General features: G+C 44.5%; 1 protein-coding gene across 1 annotated transcript; it reads left to right on the forward strand.

The window, feature by feature from the left end:
- Nucleotides 1-979: 979 nt before the first annotated feature.
- On the forward strand, nt 980-19,691 carry LOC308123975 (uncharacterized protein). Its single transcript, XM_080486730.1, is given in 20 exon segments — nt 980-1,093; nt 1,346-1,403; nt 1,811-1,912; nt 2,704-2,812; nt 2,815-2,892; nt 2,896-3,112; nt 3,199-4,984; nt 5,072-5,245; nt 6,385-6,558; nt 6,810-6,992; nt 8,268-8,450; nt 8,678-8,839; nt 11,043-11,093; nt 11,287-11,406; nt 11,583-13,463; nt 14,167-14,340; nt 14,606-14,788; nt 15,941-16,123; nt 17,402-17,575; nt 17,807-19,691. Coding segments are annotated over 19 exon segments (6,003 nt in total). The 5' UTR covers nt 980-1,093; nt 1,346-1,350; the 3' UTR covers nt 17,823-19,691.
- Nucleotides 19,692-20,734: the final 1,043 nt, after the last annotated feature.

A 20,734-nucleotide genomic window follows, 5' to 3' on the forward strand; every position in this document is an offset into this window, starting at 1 on the left:
AGAATTTCACGTGAAAACGGATGTTATCTAAGTTTTAGCTGTAAAATGTGTTTCATTATCGCTTCTTTTTTTTCCTGTCGTTATCTTGTTTATGTAAAATACTTCTCTTCTGAGAATTTTGATTTGATGTTTGATATTCCACAACATCAAAACATTATTTTGATAAATATTCATTTAAGTTTTTTTAAAAGTCACAAATAGAAGAAAGGAGCTACCGTTGATGCTTTGGGTGTATTTCTCTACTGAATGTGAATAAATCTGCTTTTGCGTCGGACTTTCAGCCCTCAGCATGTCCCACAGACGCTGCAGTCGATAGATAATACAACCTCTTTTCTATTTTTGTTTCATAAGCGCTGTCATCAGAGGTGGACGTATAGAATTCTGAGTTATTTTAGTGGAGTATTCAATTGATTCAGAACAGTTTTAGATTTGATAATAAATATTCTCTCCTTCCATTCTTCAGACGGTCTCATTCCTTGCTTCAGGGCAGCAAAACCCAGGTTTTACAGCTTCGAATCCATCAGACGGCAGAAGTGTAGCAAAAGTCACGTGTAAAAAAAAAAAAAAAAAAGCCAATTGTGAAACTGAGCGACTCATAAATGGTGAGTTGTCGGTATTTTCAGCACTTGTATTCATATGCGTAGACTTTTCAGATTCAGGTTCACGTTGACAAATCCTTTTACACATCGACAACTCTAACTTCAGACACATAGATTGAGGTACAGACAGATTGAGGTACAGACAGACAACTCTCCATGCGAATAGACAAATAGTTTTGCTATAATAATACCCCCCTATTAAAATTCCTCCACTCCTCAGGGTTGTATGAGAGGATTTGAGCTGGTGGAGTGATATCTTGTTTAGACGGTAGGGGGCAGCATTATGCCGTACGGCTTACAGCTTGCCGGAAATCAAGAAGAAGAAGACTGAATCTTTCCAGCTTGAGACGCGCGATTGCGAAATCACTGAACTTTAAATTTGCTGCGATGAGGTGATCCAGGGACAAGAGTGCAACCAGGGAGCCATGAAGTGAAGCAGCGAGTGAGTCCAGAGTCCAACTCACAGTCGATTCTGTCAGAGAAAGAAAAAACAGGCGAGTGTTTGTCCAACTTCCATCTTCTAATGTCATAGTGGGAGTAAGTTTAGTCTCTGCGGACTTCTTCTAAACAAACCGTGTGTGTGTGTGTGTGTGTGTGTGTGTGTGTGTGTGTGTGTGTGTGTGGGTGTGTGGGTGTGTGGGTGTGTGGGTGTGTGGGTGTGTGGGTGTGTGTGTGTGTGTGTGTGTGTGTGTGTGTGTGTGTGTGTGTGTGTGTGTGTGGGTGTGGGTGTGGGTGACTTCTCTCAGCCTGCATGAACATGTGTGATGTGGATAAAGAGGCGCACAGAGCAGAGTCTGAGGACAGGTAAGAGACTTCACCAAATGGAGAAAAGATGCAGCACTGCTTGTTTCTTGTGTCTTTGTTTTATTGCTCAGAGAGAAACGTTCACTCGTTTTGAACATCTTCTGTTCTCAATATTACATCTGTACTCAAAATTATTAATCGCAAACCAAGTTCACAGGGAGAAATATGTTTTGCTTCTCTTTTGAGTCTTTGTCAGATTCTCCTTAAAAATCCAAGAAAAACAAAAAAAGCTCAACACAACTCAGTGTGTGTGTGTGTGTGTGTGTGTGTGTGTGTGTGTGTGTGTGTGTGTGTGTGTGTGTGTGTGTGTGTGTGTGTGTGTGTGTGTGTGTGTGTGTGTGTGTGTGTGTGTGTGTGTGTGTGTGTGTGTGTGTGTGTGTGTGTGTGTGTGTGTGTGTGTGTGTCAGACACACATCAGGATCGTCAGCATCCAGCAGGTTGTCTATGAGGAGTGACCTGTCCAAGTATCTTCCACCAGAGTTCAGTGCTGAACCTGAACCTTCAGCAAAGTAAGAAAAAGTATTTTTTTCTTATTTCCTCAAAACCATCTCAGTCCGTTTGGGGGTCTTGGCTGCAGTATAGATAACAAGGAAGCTCGGACGTCTCTGTCCACTGCAACTTCCCCCAGCTCTTCTTGGGGGACCCTGAGCCGCTCCCGGCTCAAGCCAGTGGTATAATCTCTCCAGCGAGTCCTGGGCTGACCCCGGGGCCTCCTCCCATTCGGAAGTGCTGAGTAAATTTCTAAAGAGAGGCCACCAGGGGGCGTCCTAATCAGCTGCCAGAGCCACTTCAACTCACCTGACAGCCCAGACAAGGGCCAGGTGCAAAGTCCAGCATGGGAGAGTGTTGAATTTCTGACACAGTGTGAGAGCGAGGAGCCACACGGTGTGCAGGGCGACTGCTACAGGAATTGGATCTTGGACAGTGAACTTTTAGTTGCATTTTTATAAAAAGCAGTTCTTTTATTACTCTGGTTTAAAAAATGATCACACAGCACTGGAAGATATTTTCATGGCCATGAATAGAAACCGACATTGCTTCTGTTATTGATTTCTTTTCAAGGCCTTTGACACATTGGACCATAATGTTTTAAAAGACTCACTGGCTAAAATTAGCACGTCGGTTTTCTATCTTTCATAAAGGTGTGTGTGTGTGTGTGTGTGTGTGTGTGTGTGTGTGTGTGTGTGTGTGTGTGTGTGTGTGTGTGTGTGTGTGTGTGTGTGTGTGTGTGTGTGTGTGTGTGTGTGTGTGTGTGTGGGTGTGGGTGTGGGTGTGGGTGTGGGTGTGGGTGTGGGTGTAGATGTTGGCAGCTTAGACACACAGCGGAGTCTTCAGGATCCAGCTGTTTGTCTCTGAAGAGTGACTGGTCCAAAGAACGTCCTCCACACTTCAGTGCAGAACCTGGACCTCCAGCCACAAAGTAAGAAGCTGTTTGTTTTCCTTTGAAGAGTTGAAGATGGATTTTTGCTGTGTGTTGTGTTGCTCAGAGTAAACGTTGCTTTGTGTCCACAGACAGAGGAATGTCTGTGAGGAGCAGCAGCTGTCCGGCTGTGCTTTGTGTCAGGACGTCCTGAAGGATCCAATCTGGTGGAGCTGTGGACACCAGGTCTGCAGACAGTGCAGCAGCTCACACTGGGACCAAGGTTCTTCATCAGGAGCCTCCTGCTGTCCTCAGTGTGCAGAAAGATCCAGAAGCAGAACTGCACAGAGTAAGACTGGACACGTGTCTGCTGAGGGACTCGTCTGTCTTCACTGTTGTCTGTGTGCAGGTCTGATTGTTGTTGTCTTTGAGCAGGTGCTGGTCTGCAGAAGGTTCTAGAGGAACACAAGAAGAGTCTGAGGAGCAGATGTGAACGTGTGAGTGAAGGAATTGATGAACCAGGAGGAGGAACCCTCCTCAACAGGATCTACACTGAGCTCCACATCACAGAGGGACACAGTGAGGAGCTTCAGAGGGAACCGGAGCTGATGCAGCTGGAGACATCTTCCAGGAAGGAGAGCCTCCATGACACTGCCATCAGGTGTCAGGACATCTTCGGAGCCTCAGCTGAGCAGCACAGACCGATCCGAGTGGTTTTGACCAGCGGCGTGGCCGGCAGTGGAAAAACCTTCTCGGTGCACAAGTTCACTCTGGACTGGGCCGAGGGCCTGGAGAACCAGGACGTCAGTGTGCTGGTGGTGCTCTCCTTCAGGGAGCTGAACCTGATCAGAGAGCAGCCCTACAGTCTTCTCATGCTGCTCCATGTTTTCCATCCAGCCTTACAGAAGGTGACAGCAGAGGAGCTGGCTGTCTGCAGGCTGCTCTTCATCTTTGACGGCCTGGATGAAAGCAGACTTTCCCTGGACTTCAGCAGCTCCCAGCTGGTGGTCGACGTCTCACACAAGTCTTCAGTCAGCCTGCTGCTCACAAACCTCATCCGGGGGAATCTGCTGCCCTCGGCTCAGGTCTGGATCACTTCCCGACCCGCAGCAGCCAATCAGATCCCTCCGTCATGTGTGGACAGACTGACAGAAGTGCGAGGCTTCACTGACGCCCAGAAGGAGCAGTACTTCAGGAGGAGACTGAGTGATGAGGAGCTGAGCAGCAGAATCATCTCCCACATCCAGACATCCAGGAGCCTCCACGTCATGTGTGGAATCCCAGTCTTCTGCTGGATCACTGCTACAGTTCTGGAGCACATGTTGACCACAGAGCAGAGAGGGGAGCTGCCCCAGACCCTGACTGACATGTACTCCCACTTTGTGCTGGTTCAGACACACAGGAAGAAGCTCAAGTTCCATGAAGGACATGAGACAGGTCCACAGGAGCTGACGGAGGCTGACGGAGAGGTTTTTCTGAAGCTGGGCAGGCTGGCCTTGGAACAGCTGGAGAAAGGAATCATCATGTTCTACCAAGAAGACCTGGATCAATGTGGTCTGGATGTTGCTGAGGCCTCGCTGTACTCTGGAATCTGTACTGAGATCTTTAAAATAGAAGCTGTGATCTTCCAGAAACACGTCTACAGCTTCATCCATCTGAGTGTTCAGGAGTTTCTGGCTGCAGTCTACTTGTTCTACTGTTTCACCAACAAGAAGACAGACGTACTGAAGGCTTTCACTGGAGAGGATCATGATTTCACATCTCTCGATGATTTCCTGAACAAAATCATGGAGAAATCCCTCGGCAGTAAAAATGGCCACCTGGACCTGTTTGTCCGCTTCCTTCATGGCCTCTCTCTGAAGTCCAACCAGAGACTCTTAGGAGGTCTGCTGGGTCAGACAGAGAGCAGTCCAGAAACCATCCAGAAGGTCATCAAGAACCTGAAGAAGATCAAGAGCGGCACAATGTCTCCTGACAGAAGCATCAACATCTTCCACTGTCTGACGGAGATGAAGGACCTCTCAGTACATCAGGAGATCCAAGACTTCCTGAAGTCAGAGAAACGATCAACGAGACTCTCTGAGATCCACTGCTCTGCTCTGGCCTACATGCTGCAGGTGTCCGGCCAGGTCCTGGAGGAGTTGAACCTGGACACGTACAACACATCACAGGAGGGACAAAGGAGACTGGTCCCCGCTGTGAGGAACTGCAGGATGTTTCGGTGAGTCCACGTGTCATCGTGGTGAAATGTCTCAGTCCTGTTTGTAGAAAGTAGTTCCTGTCATGTCGTCCCTGTGTCTCATTGCAGAATTGACGACTGTGACCTCTTTGATTCTCACTGGGACGTGATCTCCTCAGCCCTGAAGTCTGACCCCTCCCACCTGACCAAGCTGGACCTGAGTGGCAGCAGACTGGAGGATTCATCAGTGAGGTTTCTGTGTGCTGGACTGGAGAGTCCAAACTGTAAACTGGAGACTCTGAGGTCAGTTCACTTTCTACTGTAAAGTTAGATTCTGTTGAAGTCAAATTACTTGAGTGGAGTTTATGAGGATTCTACGGAATTAAAACCTATGGAATATGTTTTTTATTTTTTTTAAACTAAGCTTTATTTCTTATTTTCTTTTTTGTAGCAAATTAAGATTCAAAAACAGGGAAATTATGAATGGTTACTCATTATTTGTATTTTGGGGTTTACCATTTTTTGATAGAAGTTGGTTTATCTTAAAATGAATATAAATAGAATAGAATAGAAATGTCTTGTCATTGTCACCAGTACAACAAGATGAAAAGATTAATTCCGTCCTGAAAAACTTAAAACCAGAGTTTAATCTGAGATTATACGTATAAACTGAAGCTGAACAAATTAGCGTTACAACTCTAAACAGTTGGATGAAACAACCACTGAGGTCCAATATGAGAAAGACGTCTCAATCACAGACATTATGGCTGCACAAAAAAAAAAAAAAGTCACATTTTCAACTGTGACTTTGACAAGATGGCACACTGCAAATGCTTTGTAACACTGGTTCAAGACCTAGTTAATGTTTTAGTAAAGATCAGTGAAGATCATATGTTTCATCAATCAAATGTTCCGTCTGTTTGTTGTTCATTTGTCAAGTGTTCCTCGGCCACATAAATTAAATGGATGAAAACTGTATTTGGAGAAATGATGGAGAAGGACCCTCACATCCATCTCTTTGGGACGGGAAGATGATGTGAAGCACTGAAGGATCGTGTGTGTGTGTGTGTGTGTGTGTGTGTGTGTGTGTGTGTGTGTGTGTGTGTGTGTGTGTGTGTGTGTGTGTGTGTGTGTGTGTGTGTGTGTGTGTGTGTGTGTGTGTGTGTGTGTGTGTGTGTGTGTGTGTGTGTGTGTGTGTGTGTGTGTGTGTGTGTGTGTGTGTGTGTGTGTGTGTGTGTGTGTGTGTGTGTGTGTGTGTGTGTGTGTGTGTGTGTGTGTGTGTGTGTGTGTGTGTGTGTGTGTGTGTGTGTGTGACATGAGGGGTCTGATCCAGACGTTGGCGAGACAGAGATGGACTGAGCTCTCCTCCTCCTGCAGGCTTCAGCTGTTTGGACTTTAGAAACTCTTCCAGTCTGTAATCTCACTTCTTTCTCTATGTTCAGGTTGTTTAGAGGCAGTTTGTCAGCGATCAGCTGTTCTTGTCTGGCCTTGGCTCTGAAGTCCAACCCCTCCCTCCTCAAACATCTGGACCTGAGTTTGAACCAGCTGCAGGATCCAGGAGTTGAGCAGCTGTGTGGTTTTCTGGAGAGTCCACTCTGTAGTCTGGAGACTCTGAGGTCAGTTGACTGTCTGTTACTGTTTTTGAGCAGCTCAGCTGGACTGAGCTCAGCAGCTTGTTACTGATGTGTGTGGACATGAGGAGGAGCGTGAATGTTGTGCTGACATGTGGATGATGTGTGTGATGAAGATCTAAAACAACAGAGCAGCTCATTGATCAGGACACAGTAAAGTGGAGCTGCTCATTTCTCCATCAACACATCCGATTGGTTCCTTCTCAGTTATTCTGCTTCTTTCTCTCTTTATTCAGGTTGAATGACTGCAAGTTGTCAGAGATCAGCTGTTCTTCTGTGGTCTCAGCTCTGAAGTCCAACGCCTCCCTCCTGAAACATCTGAAACATCTGGACCTGAGTTGGAACCAACTGCAGGATTCAGGACTTGAGCAGCTGTGTGGTTTTCTGGAGAGTCCACTCTGTAGTCTGGAGACTCTGAGGTCAGACTCCATGTTTGAGTTTGTGTGCAGTGAAAGTTGTGTTGACACTAAAGGTCAGACATCAGGCTGATATGAGATGATCCACACTGAGGATCTCCATGAGAAACTGAGACTTCTTCTCTGCCACAGTTACAGGAGTAATCCACAGAGTGTTGTGGAGCTCCACAGTTCAAGAAAGGTGCTGCAGTGGATAATTTCACTCTCAACCTCTGACACACTCCATGTTGACCTTCCCCTTTCAAAGCAGGCTGATCTCTCCTGGAGGAAGAGTCACTGATCTCCCAGCTGGAGCGCCAAACTCTCACTCACTCTGCAAACTCTTGACTTGTTGGCTTGATGTCCAGTGATCTTGGTTATTGGTTGGTTGGTTTGGTTATTAAGTAAAATGTTTCTTGAAAGAAAAACACTGAACAATTGACAAATCTCCTTTACTCGCTTTGAAGTCATCCAAAGGTAACCTGGTATATTACTTTAATTTTGTGTTGGAGTAAGGTACTGATTACATCTTTCAACTTGTAACTTGTATTTGTAACAGAATACATTCTCAAAGTCACCCTTACAACCCTGTTAATGATTCAACTTACTTCATTCGTTGATAGAAGCTCAAGAGTTGTAGTCGGAGTAAACGTGGCTTTGTTTCGTGCTCTTTGTCGTCAAACTGAGCTCGTGTGTCCATGAAACGGAGAAGTCGTCCTCGGTGTGTAGCAGCTCTGTTAGATCTGTGATCTGGCTGTAAAGGAGCTTTTGAGATATCTGGTGCAGTGGAGGAGTTCTGCTCACCCTGGTTCTGCAGGTTGTAGGGGCTCCACTCAGAGAACTGGATGGCTGGACGGTTATTGCAGTGATGAATGGTGAATCGGTGAAAGTTTGCTGGTCTTCTGAAGAATGTGCTGCGTGACGAGCAGACATCCGGAGGGCCACAGCCATGACGATGAGCATCCTGGACAGAGTGGTCCATCTTGTCATGGCTGCTTTTGTTGACCAGCATTTAAAAAAAAATAAAAATAAAAAAAAATCAAAGTCAGATAATTGACAAGTGGACCTCTGAAGAGAACCTGAGGTCAACAAAGAGTTGATGCTGACATCTTTACTTGTGAGGTTTTGGTGTGTTCAGCAGTCACTGAGTTCAATGAAGCTACAGCATGTTGACGAGACGCTTCTCCTCCTTTTGTCTTCGGCTGTTTGGACTTTACATTTCTAAACTATTTAAATCTAAATCGTCTTCAACGCTTAATGATTTGTTCTGTAATCACATTTCTTTTTCTCTATATTCAGGTTGTGTAGATGCAGTTTGTCAAAGGTCAGCTGTTCTTCTGTGGCCTCAGCTCTGAAGTCCAACCCCTCCCTCCTGAAACATTTGAAACATCTGGACCTGAATGAGAACCAGCTGCAGGATTCAGGAGTTGAGCAGCTGTGTGGTTTTCTGGAGAGTCCACTCTGTAGTCTGGAGACTCTGGGGTCAGTTGGCTGTCTGCTGCTGTTGTAGAAGGAGAAATGTTTGTGATGTGAGACTCTGATCCTGCAGTTCAGCAGCTTGTTACTGATGTGTGTGGACATGAGGAGGAGTTTGAATATTGTGCTGACATGTGGATGATGTGTGGATAATGTGGAGCTGCTCATTTCTCTCCTGCTCACATGTGATTGGTTCCTCCTCATTGATACCGCTGCTTTCTCTCTTCATTCAGGTTGGAGTACTGCAATTTGTCAAAGATCAGCTGTTCTGTTCTGGCCTCAGCTCTGAAGACCAACCCCTCCCACCTGAAGAAGCTCGACCTGAGTGACAACGGGCTGCAGGAGTCGGACGTGAATCAGCTTCTTGATCTTGAGAAGAGTTCAGACTGCAGCCTGCAGACTCTGAGGTGAGTCCATGCTGCTTCCAGCAGGTTTCTACTAAACACAGTTAGTCTGAGAACAAAGATCCAGTGTTTGACTGATCAGTGAGGCTGTGAGAGGAGAACGCTGAGCGGCTTCAGGGTCGGACACAGTCAGTCAATCAGGGAAGCACTGTAGCCTGATCTGAACTGGACTGAAGCCCTCGCTGCTCCAGAGACTCTCATCATCACTTCTGCTCTCTCTGCAGCTGGAAGCCAAGATAAAGGAGCTGGTGTGAGAGCAGAGAGGACAACGTTTGTCCTGAAGATCCAATGAGGAGGGCAGAGCGTCATCCAGCAGTGAGTTACAAAGGAGCCACCAGAAGATCTGCTTAGTGAAGAGCTGTGAGAGTCCAGCATTCAACCAGGGGTCGTGTGTGTGTGTGTGTGTGTGTGTGTGTGTGTGTGTGTGTGTGTGTGTGTGTGTGTGTGTGTGTGTGTGTGTGTGTGTGTGTGTGTGTGTGTGTGTGTGTGTGTGTGTGTGTGTGTGTGTGTGTGTGTGTGTGTGTGTGTGTGTGTGTGTGTGTGTGTGTGTGTGTGTGTGTGTGTGTGTGTGTGTGTGTGTGTGTGTGTGTGTGTGTGTGTGTGTGTGTGTGTGTGTGTGTGTGTGTGTGTGTGTGTGTGTGTGTGTGTGTGTGTGTGTGTGTGTGTGTGTGCGTATGTTCATCCACTACTTTTCCTGTAAATAAATTTTTTAAATTAAAGCCTCACCATCTCAACTCCAGTTTTTTTTCTTTATATTTGAGTTAAACTTGCTGGTGATTGTGGCACACTGGGTGACAGGATTTAAAACTCAGATTTCACTATATTATATCACACCTGGAGAGGCAACACAAAATAAAATAGTAAGTTTATAACAATGACGGACTTCACAGGGCCTGCTTGATTAAAAGTTACCCTCCTTTTTTCGCCAAATCTAATCATTACTGTATTCCATCAGTGTATCATGGACAGTGTGTATACAAATCCATTTAAGTTAAGGGTGAGTTATAGAATCGAGGAGTGACTTAAATGGTTTGTCTGCTTGTTTCAACTGTAAGAAAAATAAATGTAATCATGAAAAGAGAAAAATGTGCTGCCCCGTCAGGCCTGTGAAGTTGGTCAGATTTGTGTCCTGTGTACAGGAACATTACTGATGGGTTAGTGGTCAGACGGCTTGCTTTGTGTTGACAAAACTAGTGTAAAAATGAAGCTTCTGAAGAAATGATTCCCGTGAAGGTCCAGGGCTCTGCAGCCCACCGCTCAGGTGCCACATGTTGCTGTTTAACAACCTCAGAAGTGGCTCCATTCTGCTTCCAGCAAGTTTTCAGTATATGAACATATTTTAACTTTTTTTAATGCTGCATCACATTCTAACATGTCATCAAACAACAGAAGGTCAATGTGAAGGAGATAAAACTGCTAAAATAGTTCAAAGAGCTGATCATCTGTGAAGAAAAAATTATTTATGATGACTAATTGACTAATAACACTGGAGCTTTGCTTCGAAATGTGCTACCATATTTCTGTTCATTTGAATTCTATTGCTTTTATTTGTTATAAGGTGATCATCTTTAGCTGTTGGGGTTAATATCGTCCCATTGCAGTTATATAACAGCCCTGTTAATTTATCTATCATAACTGATATGGGAGGACAATATATTAAATGTAAGCGACACATAAGCGGAACCTTTGGGCGGCAGCAGTTGCGGTCCGGTTGTTTAAATAAACGTAAGCGTTTCCTATAATGTTACCTTACCACTACTGTTTTTCATCTGGTCAGTAGCTGATAAAAGTGAGTTATTCTTGCACCGTAAAACCGTACATCAGACGGATAATTAGAAGAAAGAAGTTTGGTGTTGTTTTGTGTGCCGTTGTAAACTTTAAAAATGGACAAAGTTAAAAGTTCTGGCGTGTTTAACGGTATTTCGGATTGCGTAGGGACCGACTTCCTGGAGCAACACTTGTTGCTGCTTGTAACGGCAAATGTTTAAAAACTCAAAAAAAAAAAAAAAGCTCCGTATAAACCAGTAGCTGTTTTTATGATCGCATTTTAACCACATTGACAATAAAGTTTCCAAGTGTTTTACGTGTTTCTGCTGTTATCTGCAGCAAAGGAAGTCGCTCGCCTGTTTTGGATGAGTGAGTCTTGAGCAGGTTTGTCCTGATTCTTGTTGCTGCTTTCTCTCTCAGCCTGACTGAACATGTCTGATGTGGATGAAGAGGAGCACAGATCAGAGTCTGTTGACAGGTAAGAGACGTCAGGTGCTCCTGCAAAATCCACAAACAACACCAAACGAGAAGATACCGCACTTGTTTGACCCATTGTGTTTATGATGACTTTACTGAACTGTTAAAACTGTCCACGGGTTCGAAATCATCTTATTTTGCTCTTAAAGTGCATCTGGTTGATGCACTAACATTAAGTGTGTGTGTGTGCACAGATGTCAGCAGCTCAGACTAACAACAGGGTCGTCAGGATCCAGCTGTTTGTCTCTGAAGAGTGACTGGTCCAAAGAACGTCCTCCACACTTCAGTGCAGAACCTGGACCTCCAGCCACAAAGTAAGAAGCTGTTTGTTTTTTTGGGTTTTTTTTTTTTTTCAAAACCAGAGTGAGAGGTGTTGTGCTCACTTTAAGGCTCAGCTCCAATATTTTGAACCAGTGAGAGTTGAAGCTGGATCTTTGTGTCTTTGCTGTGTGTTGTGTTGCTCAGTGTAAATGTTGCTTTGTGTCCACAGAAGAAGGAAGAGCAGTGATATCTGTGAGGAGCAACAGCCGTCATCCTGCTGTGCTTTGTGTCAGGACGTCCTAAAGGATCCAGTCTATTGGAGCAATGGACAACAGCAGTTTTTAGAGGAACACAAGAAGAGTCTGAGGAGCAGATGTGAACGTGTGAGTGAAGGAATTGATGAACCAGGAGGAGGAACCCTCCTCAACAGGATCTACACTGAGCTCCACATCACAGAGGGACACAGTGAGGAGCTTCAGAGGGAACCGGAGCTGATGCAGCTGGAGACATCTTCCAGGAAGGAGAGCCTCCATGACACTGCCATCAGGTGCAAGGACATCTTCAGAGCCTCAGCTGAGCAGCACAGACACATCCGAGTGGTTCTGACCAGCGGCGTGGCCGGCAGTGGAAAAACCTTCTCGGTGCACAAGTTCACTCTGGACTGGGCCGAGGGCCTGGAGAACCAGGACGTCAGTGTGCTGGTGGTGCTCTCCTTCAGGGAGCTGAACCTGATCAGAGAGCAGCCCTACAGTCTTCTCATGCTGCTCCATGTTTTCCATCCAGCCTTACAGAAGGTGACAGCAGAGGAGCTGGCTGTCTGCAGGCTGCTCTTCATCTTTGACGGCCTGGATGAAAGCAGACTTTCCCTGGACTTCAGCAGCTCCCAGCTGGTGGTCGACGTCTCACACAAGTCTTCAGTCAGCCTGCTGCTCACAAACCTCATCCGGGGGAATCTGCTGCCCTCGGCTCAGGTCTGGATCACTTCCCGACCCGCAGCAGCCAATCAGATCCCTCCGTCATGTGTGGACAGACTGACAGAAGTGCGAGGCTTCACTGACGCCCAGAAGGAGCAGTACTTCAGGAGGAGACTGAGTGATGAGGAGCTGAGCAGCAGAATCATCTCCCACATCCAGACATCCAGGAGCCTCCACGTCATGTGTGGAATCCCAGTCTTCTGCTGGATCACTGCTACAGTTCTGGAGCACATGTTGACCACAGAGCAGAGAGGAGAGCTGCCCCAGACCCTGACTGACATGTACTCCCACTTTGTGCTGGTTCAGACACACAGGAAGAAGCTCAAGTTCCATGAAGGACATGAGACAGGTCCACAGGAGCTGACGGAGGCTGACGGAGAGGTTTTTCTGAAGCTGGGCAGGCTGGCCTTGGAACATCTGGAGAAAGGAATCATCATGTTCTACCAAGAAGACCTGGAGCAATGTGGTCTAGATGTTGCTGAGGCCTCGCTGTACTCTGGAATCTGTACTGAGATCTTTAAAATAGAAGCTGTGATCTTCCAGAAACACGTCTACAGCTTCATCCATCTGAGTGTTCAGGAGTTTCTGGCTGCAGTCTACTTGTTCTACTGTTTCACCAACAAGAAGACAGACGTACTGAAGGCTTTCACTGGAGAGGATCATGATTTCACATCTCTCGATGATTTCCTGAACAAAGTCATGGAGAAATCCCTCGGCAGTAAAAATGGCCACCTGGACCTGTTTGTCCGCTTCCTTCATGGCCTCTCTCTGAAATCCAACCAGAGACTCTTAGAAGGTCTGCTGGGTCAGACAGAGAGCAGTCCAGAAACCATCCAGAAGGTCATCAAGAACCTGAAGGAGATCAGGAGTGATAAAATGTCTCCTGACAGAAGCATCAACATCTTCCACTGTCTGATGGAGATGAAGGACCTCTCAGTACATCAGGAGATCCAAGACTTCCTGAAGTCAGAGAAACGATCAAAGAAGGAACTCTCTGAGATCCACTGCTCTGCTCTGGCCTACATGCTACAGATGTCCGACCAGGTCCTGGAGGAGTTGGACCTGGAGAAGTTCAACACCTCATTGGAGGGACGAAGGAGACTGATGCCAGCTGTGAGGAACTGCAGGAAGTTTCGGTGAGTCCACATTTTGATAGTCGACTGGTCGGATTATATACCACAAATTATTATTAATTATCATTTACCTAATTAAAGATACTTTTCGTTTTGAAGAGTTTCCAATTTTTTTGTTTAAAAACCAAAATGACATTTTATTCAAAATAATTTCATGAAACTTGCTGCTGTTGCAAAATTTAAATGAATGCTCACAAATTGGCAGTTTTCAATATTTATACAAACAAGGACTGTAAATCTTAATGCTCTGATTTAATTATATGAGACATATACAAAGTTTTGATAATTAGTTTTAATGGAATATAATTTATAATTGATATGCTCCATGTATTTGCAATCATCAATATCATAATAAAGTAGTTTATACATGTTTAGTCCACTAGAGGGAGTACAAATAGGGAAACAACACACTTTTTTAAACTAAGGATGCTACTCTGACAAACTCCAAATGCACTTGCTCCTCTTCTTCAATCTAATCTCAATCACACAGCGACCCCTCTGGTGTGAAAGTGTAATCACATCACAGCGTTACACTGTAGTTAACACAACACACTCCACACCTTCATGTCAACATTTTGAACTCGGGACATGATCACAACATGTGGAACTCACCTTCATGTGCACATGAACCCAGAGAGGATGAGCTGAAGCTCTGATGTCAAACAGCAGGAGTCCAACCATGTGTCCTCTCTGTGTCTCATTACAGATTTTCTTTATGTGACCTCACTGATTCTCACTGGGAAGTGATCTCCTCAGCTCTGAGGTCTGACCCCTCCCACCTGACCGAAGTAGACCTGAGTAACGGTGACCTGAAGGATTCTTCAGTGAAGTTTCTGTGTGCTGGACTGGAGAGTCCAAACTGTAAACTGGAGACTCTGAGGTCAGTTCACTTTCTGAAGGTTGAATCAAGAGTTATACAGTCCCAGTAAATTTTGGTTTGTCTTGTTAAACTGAGCTCATGTGCGTCCCTGAAAAAGAGAAGAAGTCCTCGGTGTGTAGCGGCTGTGTTAGCTATGGATCTGAGATTTGACTGAAAAGAGCTCTTCTCCTGCTGAGACTCTTCCAGACTGAACCTTCTTCTGCTCTCAAATGTTTTTAACATGAAACTTTGTCCCCTAATCTCACTTCTTTCTCTCTTTATTCAGGTTGTTTAACTGCAGGTTGTCAGAGATCAGCAGTTTGTCTGTGGCCTCAGCTCTGAAATCCAACCCCTCCCTAATCAAACACCTGAAACATCTGGACCTGAGTAGGAACCGGCTGAAGGATCCAGGAGTTGAGCAGCTGTGTGGTTTTCTGGAGAATCCACTCTGTAGTCTGGAGACTCTGAGGTCAGACTCAATGTTTGAGTTTGTGTGCAGTGAAAGTTGTGTTGGGCTGATCACTCCTGGATAAAGTGTCACTGATCTCATCACTAACCCTGACCCATCTGGAGATCCAAACTGTCACAAACTCTGCAAACTCTTGACTTGTTGGGCTTTTTGTCAAGTAACCTTGACTGACATGCGATCCCACTGGGCACTGTTATTTTCTGGAGCCCAACTGGTCTCAACACCGAACAGAATCAAAGATCAAATCACTGAGAACAAAAGCAATCAGAGATTTGACCTCCGCCAAGTGTCACCATGGCCACAGGGAAATGACACGTATTCCACATCCAGATGAACTGCCTCATTTCATTCATTTAGTTTGGTTATTCCCTGATTTTATATCATAACGAATTCACAAGATAGGACAAGATATTGCAAAAATTTTCTATCAAAAATATTCTATCTTGCAGATTGAAAAAAATACAGCTTTTATAATTAAAATCCTTTAAAGAAAGTTGGACGATACGTCTTGTGGATGTGCTGGGACACGTCATCGGTGATGTGACCTGGGATCAGTGGGTGTTTTGGGCCTTTCAACATCAGACACCCTCTGAGTCAAACCCGACCAGGGTTGATCAGAACACAGCTTGTGTCCCCGCAGCTTAAACTGAGGTTTCAGCTGCAAACCTGATGGCCTTCCTCTTTGTCTGTCGTGAACCTCCAGAGGTTAAACGGTCATAAACGGCCTGGACTGAAAAGCTGTTGCGATGGTAATCTGCTTTCCAAATATTGAACCAGGTGATCTTGCATTGCAGGACAATGTCCCATTTAGTCCATGCTACTGCCGTCCTGCTGATTCGGGACTTTCTCGACGGCTGCCTACACTTCCTGAACAAGATGATGTCTTTCTTTGCCTTTCACCTTGTCCACAATGCCTGTTAAAGCAAAAAACCCACAATATCTAAACTATTCTATAAGATAGATAAATAAATCATAACAGACACATACATTTATAAAGTCAACAGTTTGGAGAGCAAAGGCAGAATTAAACAAGACAAAATAATTGAACACCAACCACTAGTGAGCTCATACCACCAGGTCACGTCGAGAAATTAAATAGGTTGAATCAGGAGTTGTACAGTCAGAGTAACTTTGCTTTCTCTCTTTATTCAGGTTGTTTAGTTGCAGTTTGTCAGAGATCAGCTGTTCCTCTGTGGCCTCAGCTCTGAAGTCCAACCCCTCCCACCTGGAACATCTGAAACATCTGGACCTGAGTGAGAACCAGCTGCAGGATCCAGGAGTTGAGCAGCTGTGTGGTTTTCTAGAGAGTTCACTCTGTAGTCTGGAGACTCTGAGGTCAGTTCACTGTTAGGGCTTTTCCACCAAAAAGGTCCAGGTTCTAGTTCAGGGTCAGTTCTTAAAGAGCACCGCCAAAGAGCAGGTGGTTTTTCCACCGTTAACGGAGCCAAGTGAGAGCCGTGTCATTTCGTCACTCCAAAACGTCGTACTTCACCGATTTCACCAATGTAGCGCTCATACACGAACAAGGAGACGGACTGTATTCATCGGCTTAGTCTGGAGCCCCGGAGTGGCCATAGAGAAAAAAATTATTAATAATAATGACACGTGAATCATTTTGGGGCTTATTTTTCAACATTTCGGCATTACATTGTGAATTTCTGCTCCTGTCACTTTATTTCTGGACGTGTCTGAATCAAATTCTTCAACATGGAGGAATGGAGGTGTAGAATGATAGAATGCTGCTCTACAGCCGTTTCCATGGCAACATGCTGATTAAAGTTATCTTTCACATGAAGCCATTAAAATTCTCGTTTTATGGCTAAAACATCCAAACTTTCATGCGTCCTCAGCCTCACGCAGACCTCAGCCTGCGGTCATAACATGAAACAAGACCTGGAAGGGAAGTTACAATGATGTTACCATGAAAAGCGTGAAAAATAAAACTGCTTCTGAATTATATCTGACGCAGCTGACTGACTCTCGAGAGCCGCGGCTCCACGATCGTGGGTTAAATTATCTCGTTCCCTTGTATTAACTTGAGGGAGCAACTTATTATCTCGTTCCCACGTGTTTTTTTTGTTTTTTTTCTCTATAACCACTCCATGTTCACTGTAGATTTCAGATTGCCGGTTCAGAATCTCCTCTGTCTTGGAGGTAGCGATAACTCCAGCGATAACTCCGCCCCCAGCTGATGACATGTCTGGCCCACCAACGATGTGGGGCCAGCTTGGCACCCATTTGGCACTTGATAGGCCGGAGCTTTGGTGGTGGAAAGACAAAGAACTGGTGCTCAGTCTGGCCCTGGACCAGAACTTCCGGTGGAAAAGGCCCCTGTGACAAACATTTCTCCTCCTTCAACAGTAAATAGCTGTGATGTGAGACTCTGATCCTGCAGCTCAGCTGGACTGAGCTCAGCAGCTTGTTACTGATGTGTGTGGACACGAGGAGGAGTGTGAATGTTGCGCTGACATGTGGATGATGTGTGTGATGAAGACCCACAACAACAGAGCAGCTCATTGATCAGGACACAGTAATGTGGAGCTGATCATTTCCCCATGAACACATCTGATTGGTTCCTCCTAATTTATTCTGCTGTTTTATCTCTTTCTGCAGGACGCTTAACTGCAGCCTGTCAAAGATCAGCTGTTCTTCTCTGGCCTCAGCTCTGAAGACCAAACCCTCCCACCTGAAGGAGCTCGACCTGCGTTACAACAAGCTGCAGGAGTCGGACGTGAATCAGCTTCTTGATCTTGAGAAGAGTCCAGACTGCAGCCTGCAGACTCTGAGGTGAGTCCATGCTGCTTCCAGCAGGTTCCTACTAAACACAGTTAGTCTGAGAACAAAGATCCAGTGTTTGACTGATCAGTGAGGCTGTGAGAGGAGAACGCTGAGCAGCTTCAGGGTCGGACAGCAGAGGACACAGTCAGTCAATCGGGGAAGCACTGTAGCCTGATCTGAACTGGACTGAAGCCCTCGCTGCTCCAGAGACTCTCCTCATCACCGCTCATCTCTCTGCAGGTGGAAGTGGATTTAAAGGAGACCAGCAGTGAGTGACAGAGGAACCACCAGAAGATCCGCGGAGTGTCGGTGGTGCAGTGTGAACAGCTGTGACGGTCCAGTCCGGCATCGAGCCGGGGTTCCTCTGGATGTGCTGCAGAATCGTCACCCTTTGTGTGGACTGTATCTCCTGTCGGCCTTCCATGTTAAAACGGTTGCAGAGCTGTTCTAGACAAAGACGGAGCCGATTTCAATCCATTGATTTAACATTATATCACAACCGGAGGCAACAGTTCACAGAAAATAAGAGAATAAGTTGAGAACATAAACACATTTCAACAGATTCATAGTGCAAAGAAAGAAAACACAAATACATTATACTGGGTCAGTACAGGAATCTGAAAGAGCCGTGTAAATATGGAACTTTTTGTACAGATGAAAGCGTATATACGATATGTGAATGTGTATAAAATGATTGTATGTATGTGCTGGTTCCCCCTCCAGCGTCACAGGTCAAGAGCTCATGATTGTTTCTCTATGGCTTCGCTGTGAATACACTCATTTTTTAAAATGTGCACCCTCCTTGTGTAGGAACATTGTGTTTGTTATGGACAATCTGTGAGGAGCTAATTATTGTCCGTCACCCCCTCTCTCCAAGTAGATCCAATACTTTGAGATACTGCTTGGTGCATAACCACACCTCCTCGCCACGTTAAGTCGCAGGGAGGCGACACTCTGCTCCGCCGGAGCAACTCCAACTCTTATCCTGAGGAGCTCAACCTCCCTACCGAACCTGCTGCTGTGATAATACTGGGTAACAAAAAAAAAGATGTTTTTGTAAATTGTCTTATGTTTTTTCAACTGATTTAGGACAATTTTTCACCGCTGAATCCGAAAATGACGTCCGTTTCTCTCGATCAGGTTTTAACGCAAAGTTGTTTCAAGAAAGTCCGATCTTCTGATTGCATCGATTATATTTTTGTTAATATTTCTCACCAGAAATAGGTTTTTGAGAAAAAAATCGTTTTCCAACACATGTATAAATTAATTATATGTGACAAACTTCGATTTCTGTAAATTGTGTAATAGACATTGATAGATCATTTAGCTCTTTTTGGGAGAAAGGATGTGGCGCGTCATCGTTGAGAATCACTTCTTCTTCCTCAATTACTTGTTTACCGGAGGAACCTTCCTCACTAATGTCAGGAAGTTCTCCAAAGACGGGAACCGGAATTTTATCCCAGTGAGCCACAGGTTCTGATTCAAGATCGAGGCTACTCCGGTTCTTTCTGTTGATCCCAGTTGTGATAGTTGCAACATGCAAACATAAACGTCAAAAAACTTGTAACTGGCTTAGTTAAAAAACTTGACCTGATTGAGCAAAACCAGTGTTATTTTTGGATTCAAATCATCAAAATTACTCTAAATCAGTTGGGAAAAAAACAGACAATCTTTGGGCTGTTGACCAGTGTAATCAAAGATTTTCTGTTTTGCCTTGATCCAATTTGCTTTATCACTCAGTGTTTTGATATATTTTCCACATTATTGTCTTGAATTTGTTTTTTGTTTTTTAACTATGACTGATTGAAGTGGATACCGCCCGAGTTAAGGAGGTCCAGTGTTAATGAATGTACCTCTTTTAAGTATCAACGGTATTTGTTCATATAAACAGCGTAGCGATAAATCTGACTGCTTACTATTTCTGTGAAGTGGTGGAATTCTGCAACAAACAGAAAAAAAGTTAGACAGAAGGAAAATAATTTACTTAGTATGTGGCGCTCACATCAAGAGGTTGTAATTCAATTTGTCAATTATGTACAGTTTATTACATACATCAATGGTATATGTACTTATGTTACTTTTATGTACGTTTCACTGCAGGTCAAGATAATTAAAAAAAAAATTATGTGTTTATTGCTTCTTTTCTAATTACATTTTATTTTATATAATAAATATAATTCTCCCTCCTCCAAAGTTGTACTTGTGTATCACCTCTTCCCAATCTTTAACCCTTTTAAATCTACTCTACAATTTCTAAAAATAAAGTATGATTTCAATATATGATTCCATTAGTATTTTACCTTATGGTTAACCAAGTATGTGAATTACACCTTTTGTTCAAATACAAGTCTCAACAACCAAGTTATAAGTAATATTTTAAAACAGTATACTTAACTCATCCTTTATTATCCTATTTACAACAGTAAATCAGTTCCTGAACTTTCATATATACTTTTTTAAGGTAGGTGGACCTTCCTCTGCAGCAACGGGTATGTAGAGACCAGTGTAGCCACAGTTAATCCGATTACTATTTACTCCTTTAAAAAAAATAACTTAAAACAAACAACAGAGCAGACGCAAACAAAATGAAAGCTGCAAGCAGCGTTGGTTGGGACCCCGCACCCTATTGGCCCAATCATGACCTCTGGCCCCTTTAAATATTGAACAAATATAAATTGTGAAGGTTTTAACAAAAAAGGACGTTTATTTTGAAAAATGTGGGGGATTTTATTTTGCAAACCAACTAAACTAATGTAGCTTGTGGCATATAGGCCACCACCTAACCCCAACCCTGACCTTAATATTTCTGGTTTCTAGAGAAAAGGATTGGTTTGATCTCTCTCCGACATTCCTGTGGGCTGTGGTCACTGCTTTAGTGTTTTTTGATGGTCGTTGTAGTGTTTGTAGGTGGCGCTAGAGAGCACATTTGGGCACTCAGGGTTACATTTGACATTTTCTTATAGTTTTATCCAGTGTTGATGAGCATGCCCAATTTGGTGAGCATGTTTAGGGGGGTCAAATGTATTTAGGGGTGAAAATCTTACATTGAAAGGCAAATTGCAGACTTCCTCTTGAACTTAGGTCATGGGTGTCAGCACTTGAGTTTAGGTCTTGATGAGACGAACAATTGAGTTTTGGTTTGGTCTCTCTCCGACATTCCTACAGGCC

This window comes from Lipophrys pholis, assembly GCF_963383615.2.
Source record: "Lipophrys pholis genome assembly, chromosome: 18".
Classification (NCBI taxonomy): domain Eukaryota; kingdom Metazoa; phylum Chordata; class Actinopteri; order Blenniiformes; family Blenniidae; genus Lipophrys; species Lipophrys pholis.